General features: G+C 48.0%; 1 protein-coding gene across 4 annotated transcripts in view; it reads right to left on the bottom strand.

The window, feature by feature from the left end:
* Positions 1–18458, bottom strand: part of FAXDC2 (fatty acid hydroxylase domain containing 2) — a 28687-nt gene that overhangs the window by 5667 nt on the left and 4562 nt on the right. Inside the window, exons 1-8 of one of the 4 annotated variants that reach the window (XM_084635875.1) lie at positions 16484–16633; positions 8434–8499; positions 6986–7033; positions 5457–5548; positions 5232–5335; positions 3657–3778; positions 1013–1218; positions 89–194 (exon numbers count right to left, since the gene is read on the bottom strand). In XM_084635875.1, coding sequence (XP_084492001.1) covers positions 89–194; positions 1013–1218; positions 3657–3778; positions 5232–5335; positions 5457–5548; positions 6986–7033 — 678 coding nt within the window. In that variant the 5' untranslated portion in view covers positions 8434–8499; positions 16484–16633. Of the gene's footprint in view, positions 1–88; positions 195–1012; positions 1219–3656; positions 3779–5231; positions 5336–5456; positions 5549–6985; positions 7034–8433; positions 8500–8672; positions 8693–16435; positions 16634–18458 lie in introns of those variants that run through there. The other 3 variants (XM_084635876.1, XM_084635878.1, XM_084635877.1) reach the window with 3 other exon arrangements.

The following is an 18458-nucleotide window of genomic DNA, read 5'->3' as shown; positions in this document are numbered from 1 at the left end:
CTCACCCAGTGGAAATGCAAAGCCCACAGCAACGGGTTGGGTTTACTTGATAGGCTGCTGGGCAGTGACCCCAAGAGGACCTGCTTACCAGGTGCTCGACCGGATGAGCATAGAGGGAGACTACACCAATGGGAGCGGTCCATTCATGGTGCTTCTTGTGTATGCGCTTGTACAGAAGCGGGTGATGAACAAGCCTGCATGGAGAGAACCAGAACAAAGTCTTCAAGTCCAGTCAACCCGGAGACCAATGTCACTCCGGGTGCATCCTCAGTACTTTTCTAATCTATAGGTTTTTAGAGCAGCCAAGTGAATTAAAGACCAGGGCTAGCCGTCAGGACTCATGAGTCAAGGCAGAACCCGAAATAGAACCCAGGTGTCCATGGGCAATTCACCCAGCCTGTGTATATTCCTGCAATTGCTTTGTTTGCTGTTGAACTGCCTCTCTCTTTTTATGAGGTAGGTATTTTTTTTCTTTGATTTTACTCTGCATCTTTGTGTGTGTGTATGTAATAATAGTGCTCAGGAGATCTGGAGAGTTGGGAGCTGGGTCCCATCGTGCCCGGCGCTGTACACGTGTATAGGAGGTCATGGTCCTTGACCAGGGAGTTCAGTCTCTTTGGTCTACATATACACAATACACTCTTTCTAGATTTTCTTTGGCTGGTGTATAGTTCTTCCTATAAGCAATAGTTACAGCCTCCTCCCTCCAACTCGACTGCTTTAGATTATAGCTTACATATAAAATCAACTTGCCTTTTCCATCCCTCAGCCTGTGGGCTAGTCCATCTCAATCCTCTTACTTTCATAATCTCTGGTTAAACACGGCCCCTGGTAGTGTTAAACCACCAAGAGCTCCCAAAGGAAAGGCTGGTGCCACTGACTGGCCAAGGTTAATGGAGGTGTTTTGTTGAGGGAACGGTCATAATTCAGGACAGAGCGGTCCCCATTTGTTAGGGAGCTTAAAGGAGGAAGAAGCAGCTGCAGGACAGACTAGTTCTCTTGCCCAACTCACCGGTGTGAATAGTAGAAGAGAATTTCTTCCATCAGGGTAAAAATGGACAACTCCAGGAGGAACCAGTGAAAGGTGGGTAGTTCCTCACTGCAGGGCTGTCCCCGCCACTTCATGATGGGGAGCATGAGCATCATCATTGGGAGAGAGATGAAAACCTGATTAAACAGCACTGTGTGAACAGCCTGCCGCAGCTTCGCTGGATCCACCTGCAAGAGAGGAGACTCTGCTAATGCTAGCCCTGGAGCCATACAGCTCTGGGCTCTGGGGAGAGGGAACCTTTCCAGGACTCAGGCCTTGGATGTTGGTAAGTTAGTTTGTTTTGGGTTTTTTGGACCAAGTTTCACAAGTAGGCAAATAACCAAGAAACTGATCTGCCTAAAGTTCAGCGCCCTCATTCTTTGTGTCGCTGGCAGCCGAGTGCCTGGCTCTGATGTTGGCAAAGCACAGAACTGAAAGAGAGGGGCGAGAGGTAGGATTGACAAACACGCTTTCGGTACCCAGCAGCTGATCAGCCTTTTCTGTCTAAGCAGGATACTTCCCTACGCCAGCCTGAGCAGCTCCAAGGCTGGAATTAAATGAGCACATCTCTGGTGTTGATGGCTCAGCATGGCCACGCTGATGTAAGACACCACTATTATTTCAAGGCTTTGTCTTCAATGCAAAAAAGGTGGGTGTGTTTATAGTGAGTCAGGGCGCTCTCTCTGTAAAGACATCTTTTGGCAGTGGCAGATACCGACTCTTGTCTCCAACCACAGCCCCCGGGGTGCATTGCTCCACCTTGCTTCAAGGAGGAGCAATAAAAAAAGCCAAGTGCCCTTCTCAGGGTTGATGGGTCCCCGATTGAATGGTCTCCCTCCAGCTTTCCCCATGACTTCCTGATCCTGCTTGCTCTCCATGGACAAACAGCTGAATGGCTGTGGCTGCAATTTTCCTTTCTATAATCTTAATTAAAGACCTTAGTGTACAATTTGAGGTCATCTGCCAGGGCCAGGGGTCTGAGTCTGGTGTTACAGGAATATGTCTCAGCTCACCTGCACAAAAGCTGTAACATGCTTTAACCTGCAGCCCCACGGCTCTAGGAAAGGGGTAGAACCCTTCCCTGCATCGGGTGGTGATTTCTCTGACTTAGTTCCCCATGTCCTGTTGATCACTGTGGCCAGGGCTGTGTGCGCAGTGCAGTTATGCAGCAGCGTGACTGTGAATTGCTTTAAAATGCTACCTAACTACAGTCCAGCATTTGAAATGACATTGAAAGAACTCTTTAGCCCACACAGTTATGAAGAAACCTTCCAAATGTGATATGAATAGCAGCCAGCTGCTGTCTGCCTGAACCTGGCAGTGCCCCGAGGTATGAAACTTTTCCCATTTACCAAACTGGGGCGTTAACACTGAAGTCTGACAACATACGCTTATTAACCGCTGTTCAGTTTAGCAATCAACTCACGCTGACATAGGTGCTTGCCTTTTTTGCGTGTAGTGAAAAATACTGGGGCGTTGGGGCAACTGATTGCTTACTGTCAAAGGCAGGGGGAAAGGAGGAGTTAGCCATGGTCTATGCTTAATATCACAACTGCATAAGTTAGAGGTGTGTGTATGGGGGGAAACATACCCTAGCAATGTGGACAAAACCCCTAGTGTAGACATAGCTTCTGGTGCCTTCGCTCATGGCTTTCGGTGACCTAGTGCAGGCTGCCAACAGAGCTATGCTGCTGTGGGCTCTGTAGTGTAGACACAGGCTTAGGTTGTCTCTACTCTATGGAGACTATATGCTGGCGTAGCAACACCAGTATAGCCCCGTGGTGTCACTGTAGCCTATACTGCTGGCAAGGGGTGTTTCTAATGGGGTAGGAACACAGCCTTGCCAAGAGACATTAAGTTACATGGACAGAAGCATTCTGCTGTTACCCCAGCTATGTTGACAGTGGGGACTAGGTCACCATAGTGATGTCTGTCAGGGGCTGGGTTTTTCACACTCCTGACTGCAGCTATGTTGACTTGACTTCACACCCCTGAGTACTGTAGCTATGTGGCCCCAACCCCTGCTGTCCATGCAGCTAGGTTAATGGAAGAGTGCTTCTGTCTACCTAGGTACTGCTACTCAGGGAGGTGGATTACCTACATCAACCGGAAAACCCCTCCCGTCGCTGGAGGAAGCATATCTGCTACAGCTCATACAGCCGTGCTTCTACCTGGCATCTCCCCTTGGCTAGCTTAGGAAGCCCCCTTTCCCCCAACCCCAGCTAGCTTTTGTGGATCACAGACTAAGGTGCCTAACTCAGACTTGGGACATCGTAGTGAGTTTTCTCGGCACATAGCTAGTGTGACATCTAACTGCTTGGGGGGCACTGAGGCCTAAAACATTTGCCGAAGGGCATCTGTGCCAGGGCTGGGAACTGACCGCAGCTGGCCTGCATCCTAAGCCTTGCCCTAACCACAGAACCATCCGTCCCCTGTACATTTGCATGCCATGTAGAATTCTTGCCTTGATTCTATTCCGCCAGCCCCCAGTGTGGAAGAGCATGAGGTTTTGGGAGGGTGGGGTGAAGGAGACTGACAGCTCTGCCTCCCCCTATCCTCCCTTCTTCCTCTAAGAAAATGCAGGTGGTATTCGTCCAGCTCGGCAGGCACGGCGAGAAATACCTACAGGGTCGTTTTTGCCCAACTGAATTCGGTACCGGGTGATGAAATTGGGCTTTCCGGTCGCATCTGCCACCATCAGGAGTCCATTGAAGCACCAGTAAACAAGGCTTGGAACTAAGGCCGTGCCTGTGGTAGAAGGAGAGAGATGGGCAGAGATGGCTTGTCAGGATTCCTTCCCCACTCTGAACTCTGGGGTACAGATGTGGGGACCCGCATGAAAGACCCCTTAAGTTTATTCTTACCAGCTTAGGTTAAAACTTCCCCAAAGCCCAGATTCCTTTCTTGCCTTGGGATGGCTGCTGTCACCAAGTGATTTAACAAACAATCAGGGAAAGGACCACTTGGCGTCCTATTCCCCCAAACCTACACCCCCTTTCCTGGGGAAGGTTTGAACATATATCCTCACCAATTGGTTACAAAGGGACTACAGACCCAAACCCCTGGGTCTTAGAACAATGGAAAAATCAGTCAGGTTCTTAAAAAGAAGGATTTTATTTAAAGAGAAAAGGGTAAAAGAATCACCTCTGTAAACTTAGGCTGGTAGTTAACCTTCCAGAGTAGCAGAAAATTCAAAGAGCCCAGAGGAACCCCTCTAGCCTTAGTTTCAAAGTGACAACAAAACAGGGATAAACCTCCCTCTAGCAAAGGGAAAATGCACAAGTTGAGAAAACAAAGATAAACTAATACGCCTTGCCTGGCTGTTACTTACAAGTTTGAAATGAGAGACTTGTTCAGAAAGATTTGGAGAATATGGATTGATGTCCGGTCCCTCTTTGTCCCAAGAGCGAACAGGCCACACAAACAAAGCACCCAAAACAAAACCTCTCCCCACCCAGATTTGAAAGTGTCTTTTGTCCCCATTGGTTCCTTTGGTCAGGTGCCAATCAGGTTACTTGAGCTTCTTAACCCCTTACAGGTAAGGAAGAATTTAGGCTACCCCTATGGTTCTGATACCGCTGAAAAAAGGGGAGCCTTTGTCCATCAGAAATGATTGATATTGCAGTGGTGCCCGGAGGACACAAACAGAGACCAGGGCCCTGGGGGGCTAGGCACTGTCCAGAAATGAGTGTCTCCGGGCATAAGGTTTTCAGAGCAAAGACACAGCTCCTGAATGGGATAAAAGGGTAGAGTGGGGATGAGATTAGAATAATACAGGCCTGCGCTAGGGACAAGGCACCTTGCCCCCTACCACCAAGTCGTTATCGCCAGGCTGTCGACACTACAGCCAGGTTTCCTCCTGTCGTAATACGGGTGCCACCCAGCTAGAATATTACTAAGGTGTCTAGCTTTACAATAAAGCCAGTTCTATCCTTTTGGTAATAACTACTCCAGTGAGACCTGGGGTGTAATTTCACTTTAGCCTAATGAGGGAGGTGGGAACCTTACATTGGTCCTGGATGGTTTGGCAGTTACAAATACTTGCAGTGGAAAGGGTGGTCCCAAAATGTTAGCTGGACCCTGACCATTGGGGAGGCATGGCATGGATTTGGCGGCAATGCACGCCATTGATACACAGAGCTCTGGGAGAGCTGGAATCTGGCTTTCCTGCAGCCGAGCTTTGGCATTCAAAACAACTCACCTAGAAGGAAAATTGCCCACTGGTTTCCTCCAAGCAGGTGGAGAACTTTCTCCCATTGTGCCTGCCAGAAATTGCCCGAAGCCCCCCAGAACTTCTGCAAGTGCCTGGGGAGAAGGGCCCAAGAATTACACGCAGCGTTTAGCTTTTCATTGCAAAAATTACATCTGTCTTATCTCCCCACCCACTGAAATGTTGCTTCTCAAGCTATCAGGTGAGTGGTCTTACCAGGTGACAGAGTTCCTGAAGGCAGCAAACAGCAGCAGGCCAGTGCCCAGTATGAAGCCAGTTATCTTCATAGAGTCCCAGAGCTTCCCCGCCTGAGAGCAGGAAACAGAAGTGATTACACCTATGTCATGGAGTAGCCTGTGTTTTAAATCACAGGAGATCAAGGGATGATCCAGTCCTAGGATCCCTTGTTTTCTGTCACCAGCACTCTACAGAAGTGAGTAGAGACAAGTTGTTATCCACCCTGTCCACAGATGCTAGGTGGGTCAGGATGAGACTTTCTGAATATATGTTACAGTCTATATCTGTATGGTAAAAGAAATACATGTTTAAACTGGATCCAGATAGCAATCAGTCTGTGACTTCCTCCCTTCTCTTGTGTAACAGGTCATTATGATGAACAGATAAAATAGCTCAAAACAGCAAAAAGAAAAGGAGAACTTGTGGCACCTTAGAGACTAACAAATTTATCTGAGCATAAGCTTTTGTGAGCTATGGCCCACTTCATTCATTGGGCTTGCATAATTAAATAACATTAGTTTCCCTACTCATCTGGTCCTGTGGCATTGCTAAGAGACAGGCAACAACAAGAGAAGTTTAATCCCTTACAACAGGATCAATGCAGATATGTGGTGTAAGGTAACAACCCCGAGTCCCCCTTCCTCAGCAGCCTTCAGTGCAATGCGCCTGGCTGTCGCTCCAACAGAAATAGACAACATCAGCCTCTCTAATGCTCCTGCTCCAGGATGCTTAGGAAATGATTATCTGGAACTGGATAGAATTTAGGTCATTTGCACTGAAGACTCCCAAGTGAAGTGGTGTTAGCCCTTTTCGGTTCAAGGGGCTAGTCAAAGTTTGAGGCCTTGTAGGTGGTTGCGGCTGGGAGTAGAAATTGATGATTGCACCTGGTATTTTCTTTGACACAATCTTGTTTATTTGCTCGGAACAACACCCCCTCCAATAACTGTCCAGTTTAGAGCTGAGGCATAGAAAGTGTGTGATTTGCCCAGGTTATACTGCAAGCACGGGACTGATCCACAAACGTAACCTTTCGTGTATAACTCCTAGTCCTGGGCTTCAGTCACAGAGATTCAGCAATTTGTGTATTCCTGAGGTTCCTTCCAACGCTGATATTCTATGATTCTATATCTGTATTAAGAGGCCCTTTGACTAGAAAGGGCCTTGTTTAATGGCTGTCCCTTTCTCACGCATATCAAAGGAGACATCAATTAAATTTAACAGAACCACTCCACAGTACAAGCGTAGAGCGGCGTCAGCTACGGAATCTATGAAGCTGCTGTTGTGGGAAAGATTTCTTTGTTCATCTAATCCATCTCCGCGCCAGGTTATTCCTTCCTCTAAGTTCTCTAGTGCTTTGCCCTGTCCAGGGGTAAGTGACAGAAGCCACAGGGCATCTGCCAGGGCAGAGACTATTCACTTAGCATCACCAAGAGCCAATCAGGAAGCTCCCTGGCACTTGGCCACCATATAACATTTCAGTTGAGACAACAACAGCTTTGAGTCTTTACCTGCTTCTGCCGTGAGCCCCCCGTGGAACGTGCAGCATCTCCCTTCATCTACAATAATAAATGATGCAAGTGAGTGAATGGGGAGCTGAAAAGAAAAAGGGGAGGGGGAGGAAAAGAGGATGGGAAAGCAGCCCCTAAGGAAGTTTTCACATGTTAGGATACAGCTGTCTCCTGGTGGCCTGACTGGTCTGGAATGTGCTGTGTTCAATGGCTGTCCCAGGCCTTCGGGACAAAACAATCTGGTACAGCAGAGTAAGTCACGGGGGCGAGGGATTAAAATGATAGATCACCCTGTGCTCTTACATTACAGCCCCTAAGGACATGTGCACCAAACACTGGTAACATGATAAGGGAGATTTTCACCTTTAGGTCACTGCTTCAGATCCAGCCCAGGGGGCAATGACTGAAAATCATTACTATCTGCTGGCTCTTCAAATACAAGCTGGGCAGGTGTCAGCATCATAACCAGCTTGGCCCATGGCTCTAACCAGCCCCCTTGCTGACAGGCTCAGCAGAGAGGCCAAGGATTGAATCAAGAGAGAGAGCCTGAACTACCTTGCACTCCTAGAGGTCAGGTGCTAGCGGGAGGAACCTTGTACTTTTGGTGCACGTGCAGTGTCTACAGCAGGGCTAAGCTGGGGAGTTTTCATTTCCTAGATGGCCAACCTTTCCCAGCAACAAATTTGCTTAACAAAATAGTCCTTATGATTAATCTCACCTCAGCTTCACTGAATCTTCTTCAATGTTCAAATAAAAGACAATATAACACCCGGTACATAGACGCCATGAGCCAGATTCTGCCCTTGGTTAAACCCTGGCCATCCCAGGGATATTAATGGGATTGCATGGCTGGAACAAAGGGCAGAATTTGAGCTCCTTGTGCTTTTAGAACTAAAGCAATGTAGCCAAGAAAAAGGCCTTATTTTTTACTAGGTCTTCTGGTGTACCCTCCATTCTTTACTGTGGTAGAACCCCACTGCAGCCAAGTCCATGGGAGTTTTGCTGGACCTGCAAGATTAGGGTCTGAGTGCACAGTAAACTCTCTAAACTGCATTCTCCAGAATACCAACAGAAGCCACTAACAAAGAAAGAACAGCATAGCTTTGTCTGTTTATGAGGCAAGAACAGCCAGTGCATCAGTAAAAGATGCAACGCAAGGGTTAGTCTGCGTTCAGGGCCCAGCTGAAGTCACTGGTTTAGTACAGAGGGTTCTGTAGAGCTCCTCAGCTCAATGCTGTTGTTCCTGGATCTGGCCATCCAAGGTCCATTAGCATAAGCTGGAGAAATGCCCACACCCCCGAGATCCGCAAGGAGAGCTCTTAAGAGGGGAGTGCAACTGGAATGGTCTGTAACACGCTGACTCCTTTATGGTAGGAGCAAACAGGCTATATTACACAGAGCACAAAGTGCTGACAAAATAAATAATTCAGAAGGTGATGGTGCATTACCTTTATGATGCTAATATTCCCTCTGGTGGGAGCTGCTTTTGTAGAGTTTCCTGGCAAAGGACCACACTGCCAACAAGCACAAAAATCAACCAGTTAGCTTGGAGACAACATTTCTGTTTTGAAATTGTAAAACTTTAATGCCCTTTTTTTTTGCTCCCCCTTAAAGCTTGTTAGTGTTTCAGCTCTGAAGGTTTATAGTCCAAAATCAGACCCACTTCTCTGTCTGGGGTGTTATTTACCGACAGGTTAAAAAGGGAAGGTCTGATTTCTCAGAGCTCCTGCAAGCCCACAGCTCCTAATGACTTCAGCGGCAGCTACAGGCACTCAGCAGCACTGAAATCCGGCCCTAAATGACTTGCCCAGTGACTGTGGTGGGGGTGGGACGAGAATCCAGCAATTCTACCTCTCCGCCTCTTAGCTGGAGCACAAGGGCATGAGCTAGCTGTGCTCAGTGTTAACCGTGGGGAACCAGCCTTTTCTAAACTCAGAATTGCAAATGGATCGAGCTAGCTCTGACGCGCTGACCCAAAAGAGCTATTGAAAGATGCATCATAAGAGGAAGCTGTTTAGATTTTAAACTAGTGTCTTCATCCCGTTTGCTAGCCTCTTCCTCCTGAATTCAAACTCCCCACTCCCTCCTGGGCCATGGGACGCTATTCTTTCCAATCTGTAAAATCATAGAATCATAGAATATCAGGGTTGGAAGGGACCCCAGAAGGTCATCTAGTCCAACCCCCTGCTCGAAGCAGGACCAATTCCCAGTTAAATCATCCCAGCCAGGGCTTTGTCAAGCCTGACCTTAAAAACCTCTAAGGAAGGAGATTCTACCACCTCCCTAGGTAACGCATTCCAGTGTTTCACCACTCTCTTAGTGAAAAAGTTTTTCCTAATATCCAATCTAAACCTCCCCCACTGCAACTTGAGACCATTACTCCTCGTTCTGTCATCTGCTACCATTGAGAACAGTCTAGAGCCATCCTCTTTGGAACCCCCTTTCAGGTAGTTGAAAGCAGCTATCAAATCCCCCCTCATTCTTCTCTTCTGCAGGCTAAACAATCCCAGCTCCCTCAGCCTCTCCTCATAACTCATGTGTTCCAGTCCCCTAATCATTTTTGTTGCCCTTCGCTGGACTCTCTCCAATTTATCCACATCCTTCTTGTAGTGTGGGGCCCAAAACTGGACACAGTACTCCAGATGAGGCCTCACCAATGTCGAATAGAGGGGAACGATCACGTCCCTCGATCTGCTCGCTATGCCCCTACTTATACATCCCAAAATGCCATTGGCCTTCTTGGCAACAAGGGCACACTGCTGACTCATATCCAGCTTCTCGTCCACTGTCACCCCTAGGTCCTTTTCTGCAGAACTGCTGCCTAGCCATTCGGTCCCTAGTCTGTAGCTGTGCATTGGGTTCTTCCGTCCTAAGTGCAAGACCCTGCACTTATCCTTATTGAACCTCATCAGATTCCTTTTGGCCCAATCTTCCAATTGGTCTAGGTCCTTCTGTATCCTATCCCTCCCCTCCAGCGTATCTACCACTCCTCCCAGTTTAGTATCATCCGCAAATTTGCTGAGAGTGCAATCCACACCATCCTCCAGATCATTTATGAAGATATTGAATAAAACCGGCCCCAGGACCGACCCTTGGGGCACTCCACTTGATACCGGCTGCCAACTAGACATTGATCACTACCCGTTGAGCCCGACAATCTAGCCAGCTTTCTACCCACCTTATAGTGCATTCATCCAGCCCATACTTCCTTAACTTGCTGACAAGAATACTATGGGAGACCGTGTCAAAAGCTTTGCTAAAGTCAAGAAACAATACATCCACTGCTTTCCCTTCATCCACAGAACCAGTAATCTCATCATAAAAGGCGATTAGATTAGTCAGGCATGACCTTCCCTTGGTGAATCCATGCTGGCTGTTCCTGATCACTTTCCTCTCATGCAAGTGCTTCAGGATTGATTCTTTGAGGACCTGCTCCATGATTTTTCCAGGGACTGAGGTGAGGCTGACTGGCCTGTAGTTCCCAGGATCTTCCTTCTTCCCTTTTTTAAAGATTGGCACTACATTAGCCTTTTTCCAGTCATCCGGGACTTCCCCGGTTCGCCACGAGTTTTCAAAGATAATGGCCAGTGGCTCTGCAATCACAGCCGCCAATTCCTTCAGCACTCTCGGATGCAACTCGTCCGGCCCCATGGACTTGTGCACGTCCAGCTTTTCTAAATAGTCCCTAACCGCCTCTATCTCCACAGAGGGCTGGCCATCTCTTCCGCATTTTGTGATGCCCAGCGCAGCAGTCTGGGAGCTGACCTTGTTAGTGAAAACAGAGGCAAAAAAAGCATTGAGTACATTAGCTTTTTCCACATCCTCTGTCACTAGGTTGCCTCCCTCATTCAGTAAGGGGCCCACACATTCCTTGGCTTTCTTCTTGATGCCAACATACCTGAAGAAACCCTTCTTGTTACTCTTGACATCTCTGGCTAGCTGCAGCTCCAGGTGCGATTTGGCCCTCCTGATAACATTCCTACATGCCCGAGCAATATTTTTATACTCTTCCCTGGTCATATGTCCAACCTTCCACTTCTTGTAAGCTTCTTTTTTATGTTTAAGATCTGCTAGGATTTCACCATTAAGCCAAGCTGGTCGCCTGCCATATTTACTATTCTTTCGACTCATCGGGATGGTTTGTCCCTGTAACCTCAACAGGGATTCCTTGAAATACAGCCAGCTCTCCAAATCTTCGACATGCTGTTTGTTTCCAACCTGGCAGCCTAGTTTGCTAGCTAGGGCTCTTCTGAAAAAAGGAAATGACTTTTGATTCTAATGGTTCTGATCAACACACTAAATGGTTGGTATTTTAGACTATCAAGCAGAAGGAAAAACTTTTTCACTAGGAGGGTGGTGAAACATTGGAATGCGTTACCTAGGGAGGTGGTGGAATCTCCTTCCTTAGAAGTTTTTAAGGTCAGGCTTGACAAAGCCCTGGCTGGGATGATTTAGTTGGGGATCGGTCCTGCTTTGAGCAGGGGGTTGGACTAGATGACCTCCTGAGGTCCCTTCCAATCCTGATATTCTATGATTCTATGATCCTGCTGTCTTGAGAATAACAAGTGTAAATATCTTTGTCGCACGATCAAATTATCTTATTTTGCAAAACGCCTTTTGCCCTCTGTAATGTACTTATCAAGCCACGTTGTGCTGTTATGCACCATCTAAATACAACCCCATTATCTCTGTGATGTTATCTATCTGTACAGCTGCACGTACTGGCCTTAGTGAAACAGCTTGTACAATAAATAGCTTATGCTTAAAAAGCAATTTCTTTCTGACACTTCACTTCATCTCAATGCTGTTCATACAGGAAAATGGTCAAAACCCAAACCCTTTCGAAATGGATGCTCCATGAAGAACATATTAACTGAAACCGTTTTACTAGGACAGTATAGTATTAGCCCAATGGCCTTTTGTGACTGAGTAAAGTCTTTCCTGAGGATTGCTCAGATGCTACAGGGATGGGCAATGTTATAAGGTCCTAGATAGCTAGGTGTATAAAAGGGAGAGCCTCACTGCTCTGACCTGACACACAACAGCCTGCTTGGTAGCTGGTGCTTGAGAACATGTCTTCTATATTGATCCAGTGGCTCAAATGCCCTCGAAACTGTGTCTCCAACAAGTCGGAAGGCCAGGAAGATTGCAAGTTGGCTTTGAGTCCTTAAGAGGAGGCAGCAGGATTGCCCAACATCATTTCATCTCTTGAGCTTTGGGGGAACTGTTAAAAGAACCACTGGTATGCCTCACGGCCGGGTCCCCTCCTGCCCTGTAATCAAAGTGCAGCATTCCTCTTTGACTTAAGGGTACTGTGAGATCCAGTATTACATTTAAAGGCAAAAGCCAAATTTAGCGAGATCCTGTTCTGCTCCAGCACCATACAACACAGTATTTTTGCTGAGATGGCCCAGGACGCACCTACTAAACAGTGACATATGCCACTGAGCTGGGGCTATTCCACTAAACAGAGAAATAATGACGCCACCGGCCGCTGAATTTGCACTAGCATATAAACCAGGCAGTAGTCAATCAAACAAACATTAGCCCTCTCAACGGGCTGCAGTCATAGCAGAGTCTGACGTGAAATGAGACACCAGAAGTGCCGCTGGTTTATTTTTTTAAATCCGCCTTTTAAAGTAATTTTTACAAAGCATTTGAGACCGTTATTAAAACCAAGCCAATCCCAGCCAGCAGCACCAAGTCCTCAACCCCTGAAGTAAAATACTGGCACAGCCAGGGCTGAAATTCAGCTACAGCTGTCTGGAGCAGAGCTCCAGTAAATATTTTCAGACATGCAGAGCAGAAGCCATCATGCCCCCTCCCCATGGGGCTAAAGCTCAAGACCGGCTCCCTGCAGCAGATGCCGCCAGCCCCACCATCCTGCCATGGGGCAGAAGCCCTGAGCTCCCGCCCACACAGGCTTTTAGGCAGAGCATGCAGGGGGAGGCCCTCTGGGAAATATACTATGAGAATTTAAGCCACAGGCATGTCTAATGATCACATGTCAAACTTAAAAAAAAACCAGTCTATAAAACGTTCAATAATCTGAATAATTATTCCTGCAAAGTGGGTCTGGATTTCTACAACAGCCATTTATGGACCAACAAGTCCATATTCACAGAATTTACCATTCCAGCCATTGAAAGAGGCCCATGCATCCAATTTATGTATTAAAGGTGATACTAGGGTGTGATTCTTTGCAGGCACATGGACACCCAGGAGAATTTCCTGGCCTGGAATTGCAGCAGCTCTTTTGGCAGCAGAATGACGTGCTTGGCTTTGCCCTCTAGTCTGTGCTTTCGATTCTCATACTGCACCACCTCTGGGGCATCTGAGCACCTGCTTGCCCACAGCAGCCCCCTAAGTCTCTGCTCACAACCATTTTGGAACACATCTCGCTTCCACTCCTCTTGCACTGGCTGTGGAAGGAAGCAAACAAACAAAGAGAGAAAAGTGGGTCCCTCTCAATGGGGCGGGGGAATGAGAAGGGACAGCCACGCCCCCAAATGATAGTCCTCTAAGGGTCAGCCAGACTCAGATTTGCAGTTCAAGGGCCCAGCCCTGATCAGCAGCTTAACTTCATTTTGCAAGACCTTGCAAAGAACACCACAGAAGGCAAAGGGCAGCTGCTATTAGTCAGCTGAGCTCAGCAGATACTGCAAGGCTGGTTAGCCAAATCCAAACCCACTGCAGTGAAACCCACAGTAAGCTGAAGCCAAGACTTAAATACACTGCACATTTCCTGAGCTCAACAGAGTGCACGGAGACAGCTCCTAGCCCCTCCAGAGCTGGCTAGCTTTCGTCTCACGCCATACACACAGTTTTGGTCCAGTCTTCATACGCCACTGGCTGGCACTGCCATAGCAAAAAGCATCTCCGGGGGGCGGGGGCGCTTCCATGAGACACTCTTTAGTTGAAAGCTAATCCCCATGTTCGTGATAAGTGTTAGCAAGGAGACCGTTGTGGAAGTGACAGCAGCTGCGCCAGAGGGAAATTCTTTAGTAAATTTCCCCAGTGCAGATATTGCCAGAGGCAGGTACCAATGTCCCCACACCAGCCTCGCATATCGCAGCTCCTCCCACCTGCTCTCGGGGGCTAGACTCAGGTGAGACCCAAGACAAGAAATAAGTAGGCCAGGAAGTAATTCCATGAGATTCATTAGGCAGGACATTCCTAGCTCCTAAGTCCCATGAGGCTGGATTTGCGACACCAATACAAAAGTGAGCGCACATCAGGTTGGGGAGACAGCGGGACCAGTCTGTTTGGGTGGAAAGCGAAGCAGAGAGGCATCGGGTCTAGCAAAACAGGATCAGCTCTCCTCATCTCTGTGTGCAACTTACATCCATCGGATGGCAGGGTAGGTGGGCTGGGGACAGAGAAGTCAGTGCTTGGAGGGGCTGGAGGAGCTAGTGTGCATACGGCATCAGTTATGGGCAACGGGGCATGTGTTCTTCACTAAACATATCCTGCCCCGCCCGCTGCATCTGAGCCTCATTCCCTCCCGGGCACAGCCCCCCTGTGTCATGTCTGCGCAGCATAAGGAAAAAGCTGGGGCCTGGGCTCGCAGAGCTGCAGCCACTCCTGCAGCTGGAGGCGGCCATGGCAAAGAAGAGGGGGTGGGGGTCCCATCCCTCTTTTGGACTATCAGGCAGACATGCAGGTGCCAGCCCAGGGAAAGGGCAGCTCCCAGGGAGCCCAAGACAGAATGTATCATCCTTATTTCATTTAGCAGAAGCTTTGCAGAGCCCAGGTGGCAGTGCACCAAGGGCAGCCTGGGAACTGCCTTGATGTGGAAAGGCGCTCCTGGAAAGTCAATGCTGTGCATTTAATACTCTTACATGCTGGGCTAAAGGATCAGACTCCCCTCCCAGCCAGTGACACCGATGGCTCAGCCAGGGAGACCAGATGTCTCTATCCAGCAGAACTGGCTCTCTTAACCCAATAGCCAGTTGTTGAGGCTCCCTCCCATCGGCAGGGCACGCGCTGCTGCTCTCCCCAGGACACCCTTCAGGAGTGGATTCTTGGCATTCCCATCTCCAGATTCAAACCGGCTTGTGCCTTTTCTCCCATCATACCCACCCACATTCACAACAGCACTGCCCCTAACTGCAGACTATGTTACTCTTGCCTAGTCTCTGGGCATAGACCCAACACTGAAATCACGCCAGGCAAAAAGAGATGCCCATCTGGCTCTGGATGTCTGGTCACCCCAACTGCAATGCCAAGTTCTGGTGTACAGGGAGTAGCCCTCAACCACTGATTAATTCAGGCAGACACTCATGACAGCTGGACTCAGCCCCTTATCTTCGCAGACAGTTGGCTTTTCTTCCCTGTACATCTGTCAAACCATCTTGAACACAGTGACCTATGCTCAGCCCTGGAGAGAGTCCATGTCTTTCCCAGCAAGGACGATCTCTGGTATGTATTTATGTGGTGGTTTGAGGGCCTCCATCAGGTGGGTGTTGTGATGCATCAGCTTGTTCCCCAGCTTGCCCTTCATGTACCCCATGATCTCAGCGAGCTGGGCAGTCAGGGTATAGCTCTGCAGACAAGCTGCAAGATTGTCCATCACGGAGATCCCTGATTCCATCCAGAAGATCACAAGGAAATACTAGATGATTTTCTTCACACAGTGCATCTGGATCATGCTCCCCCTGGCACTTAGCCTTGCTGTGCTAGCTCTAAAATTGCTGTTTCCTCTTGGGGTTGCCAGCTGGCGCCAGAGTGATGCTCACTTCCCCAGGTGGGGAAGAGCTGGGCAGCCAGGAAGCTGTGGCAGGCCAGACACAGGCTCAGTGACACCGGCCAGCAAAACTTTTAAAAGCTATAGCATCAGTGACGCTTTTTTAAAAACTTATTTTATCAGTTTGATCCCCGCCCCTCCACCCCAACTTACTGTTACCAACCTAGGTTCCAACCTGAGGTTGAACAGCTGCCCTCTTCTAATTACACTGAGCCTGCAATTCAGCCCTCTTTGCAGACACCAACTGGAGACCCAGCTGCTGCTGGCAGGTGCAGGAGCTGAATAATTGGGCATGTCTGTGGCAATGGATTCACTCCGTAACACACCTCCTTTCCCTTAGCCCTCCTCTCCTGATCCCTCTGGCATCAACACAGGCTGAGAGTCAGCTGCTGGAACAATCTCACCTGCGAAAAGACGATGACTATCTGTGACACCACAGGATGCAGCTATACACTGGCCACCTTGGGGAACCACATACCTTAAAAGGTGCTTAGTAGACACCCTCTCTCTAAGGGTAGACACAGAGCTAGCTAACGTGCTTCTGGTGCTGCTATGTGCCAGGCACTGTCCAAACAGAACGACAGACACAGTCCCCACTCTGAAAAGCCTAAAATATATTTTTTTAAATAAATGCATTCATAGAACTAACAACTGGCTGTAAGTCTCTTAATGGAGTTGCCATCCCTAGAGTGTCCATCAAGTACCTTTAAACCACTGTGCCCCAAGGTGCTGGTTGCTCCCTCTTTGCTCACCTCCTGCTGGCTGCAGCCTAGAAGGGGGCCCTGGGTCGCTGGCCAGAGCCCAATCCACAACTCAGTTCTCTCTGCCCTTCACCACTGCTGTCGGTCCCTTTATCACATCCTCAGGCAACGGAAGAGGGAGGTGTGTCTATAAGTGAGCAGCTGATTGTCTCCTCCCAGGCACGTCATGTGAAGCCAGCATTAGGTCATTACTGGTGCTGGCAACTGTTACACCCTTTTGGTCAGACAGTTTAAAGAGAAAGAGAGAAACAGTGTGTGCGTATGACCGAAAGAGAGAGAGAGAAAGACTGTATGTGTGTGATTGAGAGGAGCACATTCTTCAAGGAGTTTATTTTTGCTATAAAAGTAATTTAGCAACATCATTAAAAATCTTTTCACTTTTGTTTTCATTAGTTACACATAAATAAGTTTGCAGATTATGCATATTGCCCTCACCCAGTGCCCTAAGCACAAATATTTAAAACCAGTGCAATTCAAGAGGTCAAAAGTGTATTTATTGAGACCAGGGAGAGTTATTGGGCAACGCTGCTTAAGTCCTTGGCCCTCTGTCTTGGCCCCCAAGTCTGACTTGTAGGGCAGGGATGGCATCCCTAGCCTCTGTTTGCCAGAAGCTGGGAATGAGTGACAAGGATGGATCAGTTAATGATTACCTGTTCTGTTCATTCCCTCTGGGGCACCTGGCATTGGCCACTGTCAGAAGACAGGACACCGGGCTAGATGGACCTTTGGTCTGACCCAGTATGGCTGTTTTTATGTTCTTATGACTGTTCGCTCACATTGCATAAGTGGGACTAGAAAACAATGACTTAAAAGGGTTATAGCATGATATCAGTCTTATCTATGTAGAACAGATTAAATTGGCATTCCCTCGTTCTTAACAATAGTATTTACACATAGTGAAGTCTGTAGTGTACATGAGAGCACCGGGTACTGCAGGTCTGGTAAGAAGTCACTTGTGGCAGCCCTCACTTTTAGTATGCAGGTGTGGTCCCAGAAAATGCGACTTATTCCAGTAGATAGTGTGGCAGCTGATCCAAGCTCTAGGAGAGGTGCTGTTATCCATCACCACTTTCTGGCTTTACTATATGAGGAAGAAACAGACACACCACAACACACGTCCACTTAGCCCTGCCAGGTCTGCAAGGAAGTAAACAGCCTCTCGGTTAATGATGGCTAGAGCTCAGAGAGATCCACAAGTATGAGAATCACAAATGTCCCATAGTCTGTGGCTAATACCTGGTGCTCATAACCGCAGAGAACTTTTCACCAAGCCATGTTCGGGGGGGTGAGAGGGGGCATAACACCTCTTCAAACTCCATTCCCCCTAGAGGGCCACTTGGTACCTCAGTCACTTGCTGTGACTTTATTTCAGCGCTAAACTGCTGTAACATTTCAAAAACATTTTCGACTGACTGACACTAACTTCTCCATGGTGGGACAGGGCTCTTTCCTTTTTGTTGTTTTCTGTAGCCTCGTAGACTCAAGGAGAAGTGATGCTGCATTTCACAAGCAGAAGCACAGCACAGAGAATGGAAATACACAGCCTGAGTGAGAACAGAGTCGCTGAGCTGAGCTTCATTATGACTGGTTCTTGTAGTGGGATGGTTATCCTGCATGCATGAAAAAGTAGGTGAAAGGCCATTGGAATCTCACCAAATTCCAGACTCTGGTGTTTTCCTTTAACTGTCACTTAAAGAAGAAATTGTTTTTGAATGAATCACTCTCCCAACAGAGGACTGGATAGTACAGGGGGTTGGTAATGGGCTAGATAAAGACTTTTCACTTTCTAAGTTGCTAGTTTGAATCCAATCCAGGCTGACAATAACCAAAAGCATCTCCTATTTCTTAGCTATTCAGTGTCCCATCTGAAATTAGTTTGGTTCCCAGTGGACAGGTATCCAAATCACAAAAAACTGCCATTGCTACTGACAAACTTTGGACCCATGTAGGAAACTATTTGCATGAA

Source organism: Lepidochelys olivacea (genome assembly GCF_965140295.1).
Source record: "Lepidochelys olivacea isolate rLepOli2 genome assembly, chromosome: 8".
Lineage (NCBI taxonomy): Eukaryota > Metazoa > Chordata > Testudines > Cheloniidae > Lepidochelys > Lepidochelys olivacea.
This window is presented reverse-complemented; position numbering and strand designations above follow the sequence as displayed.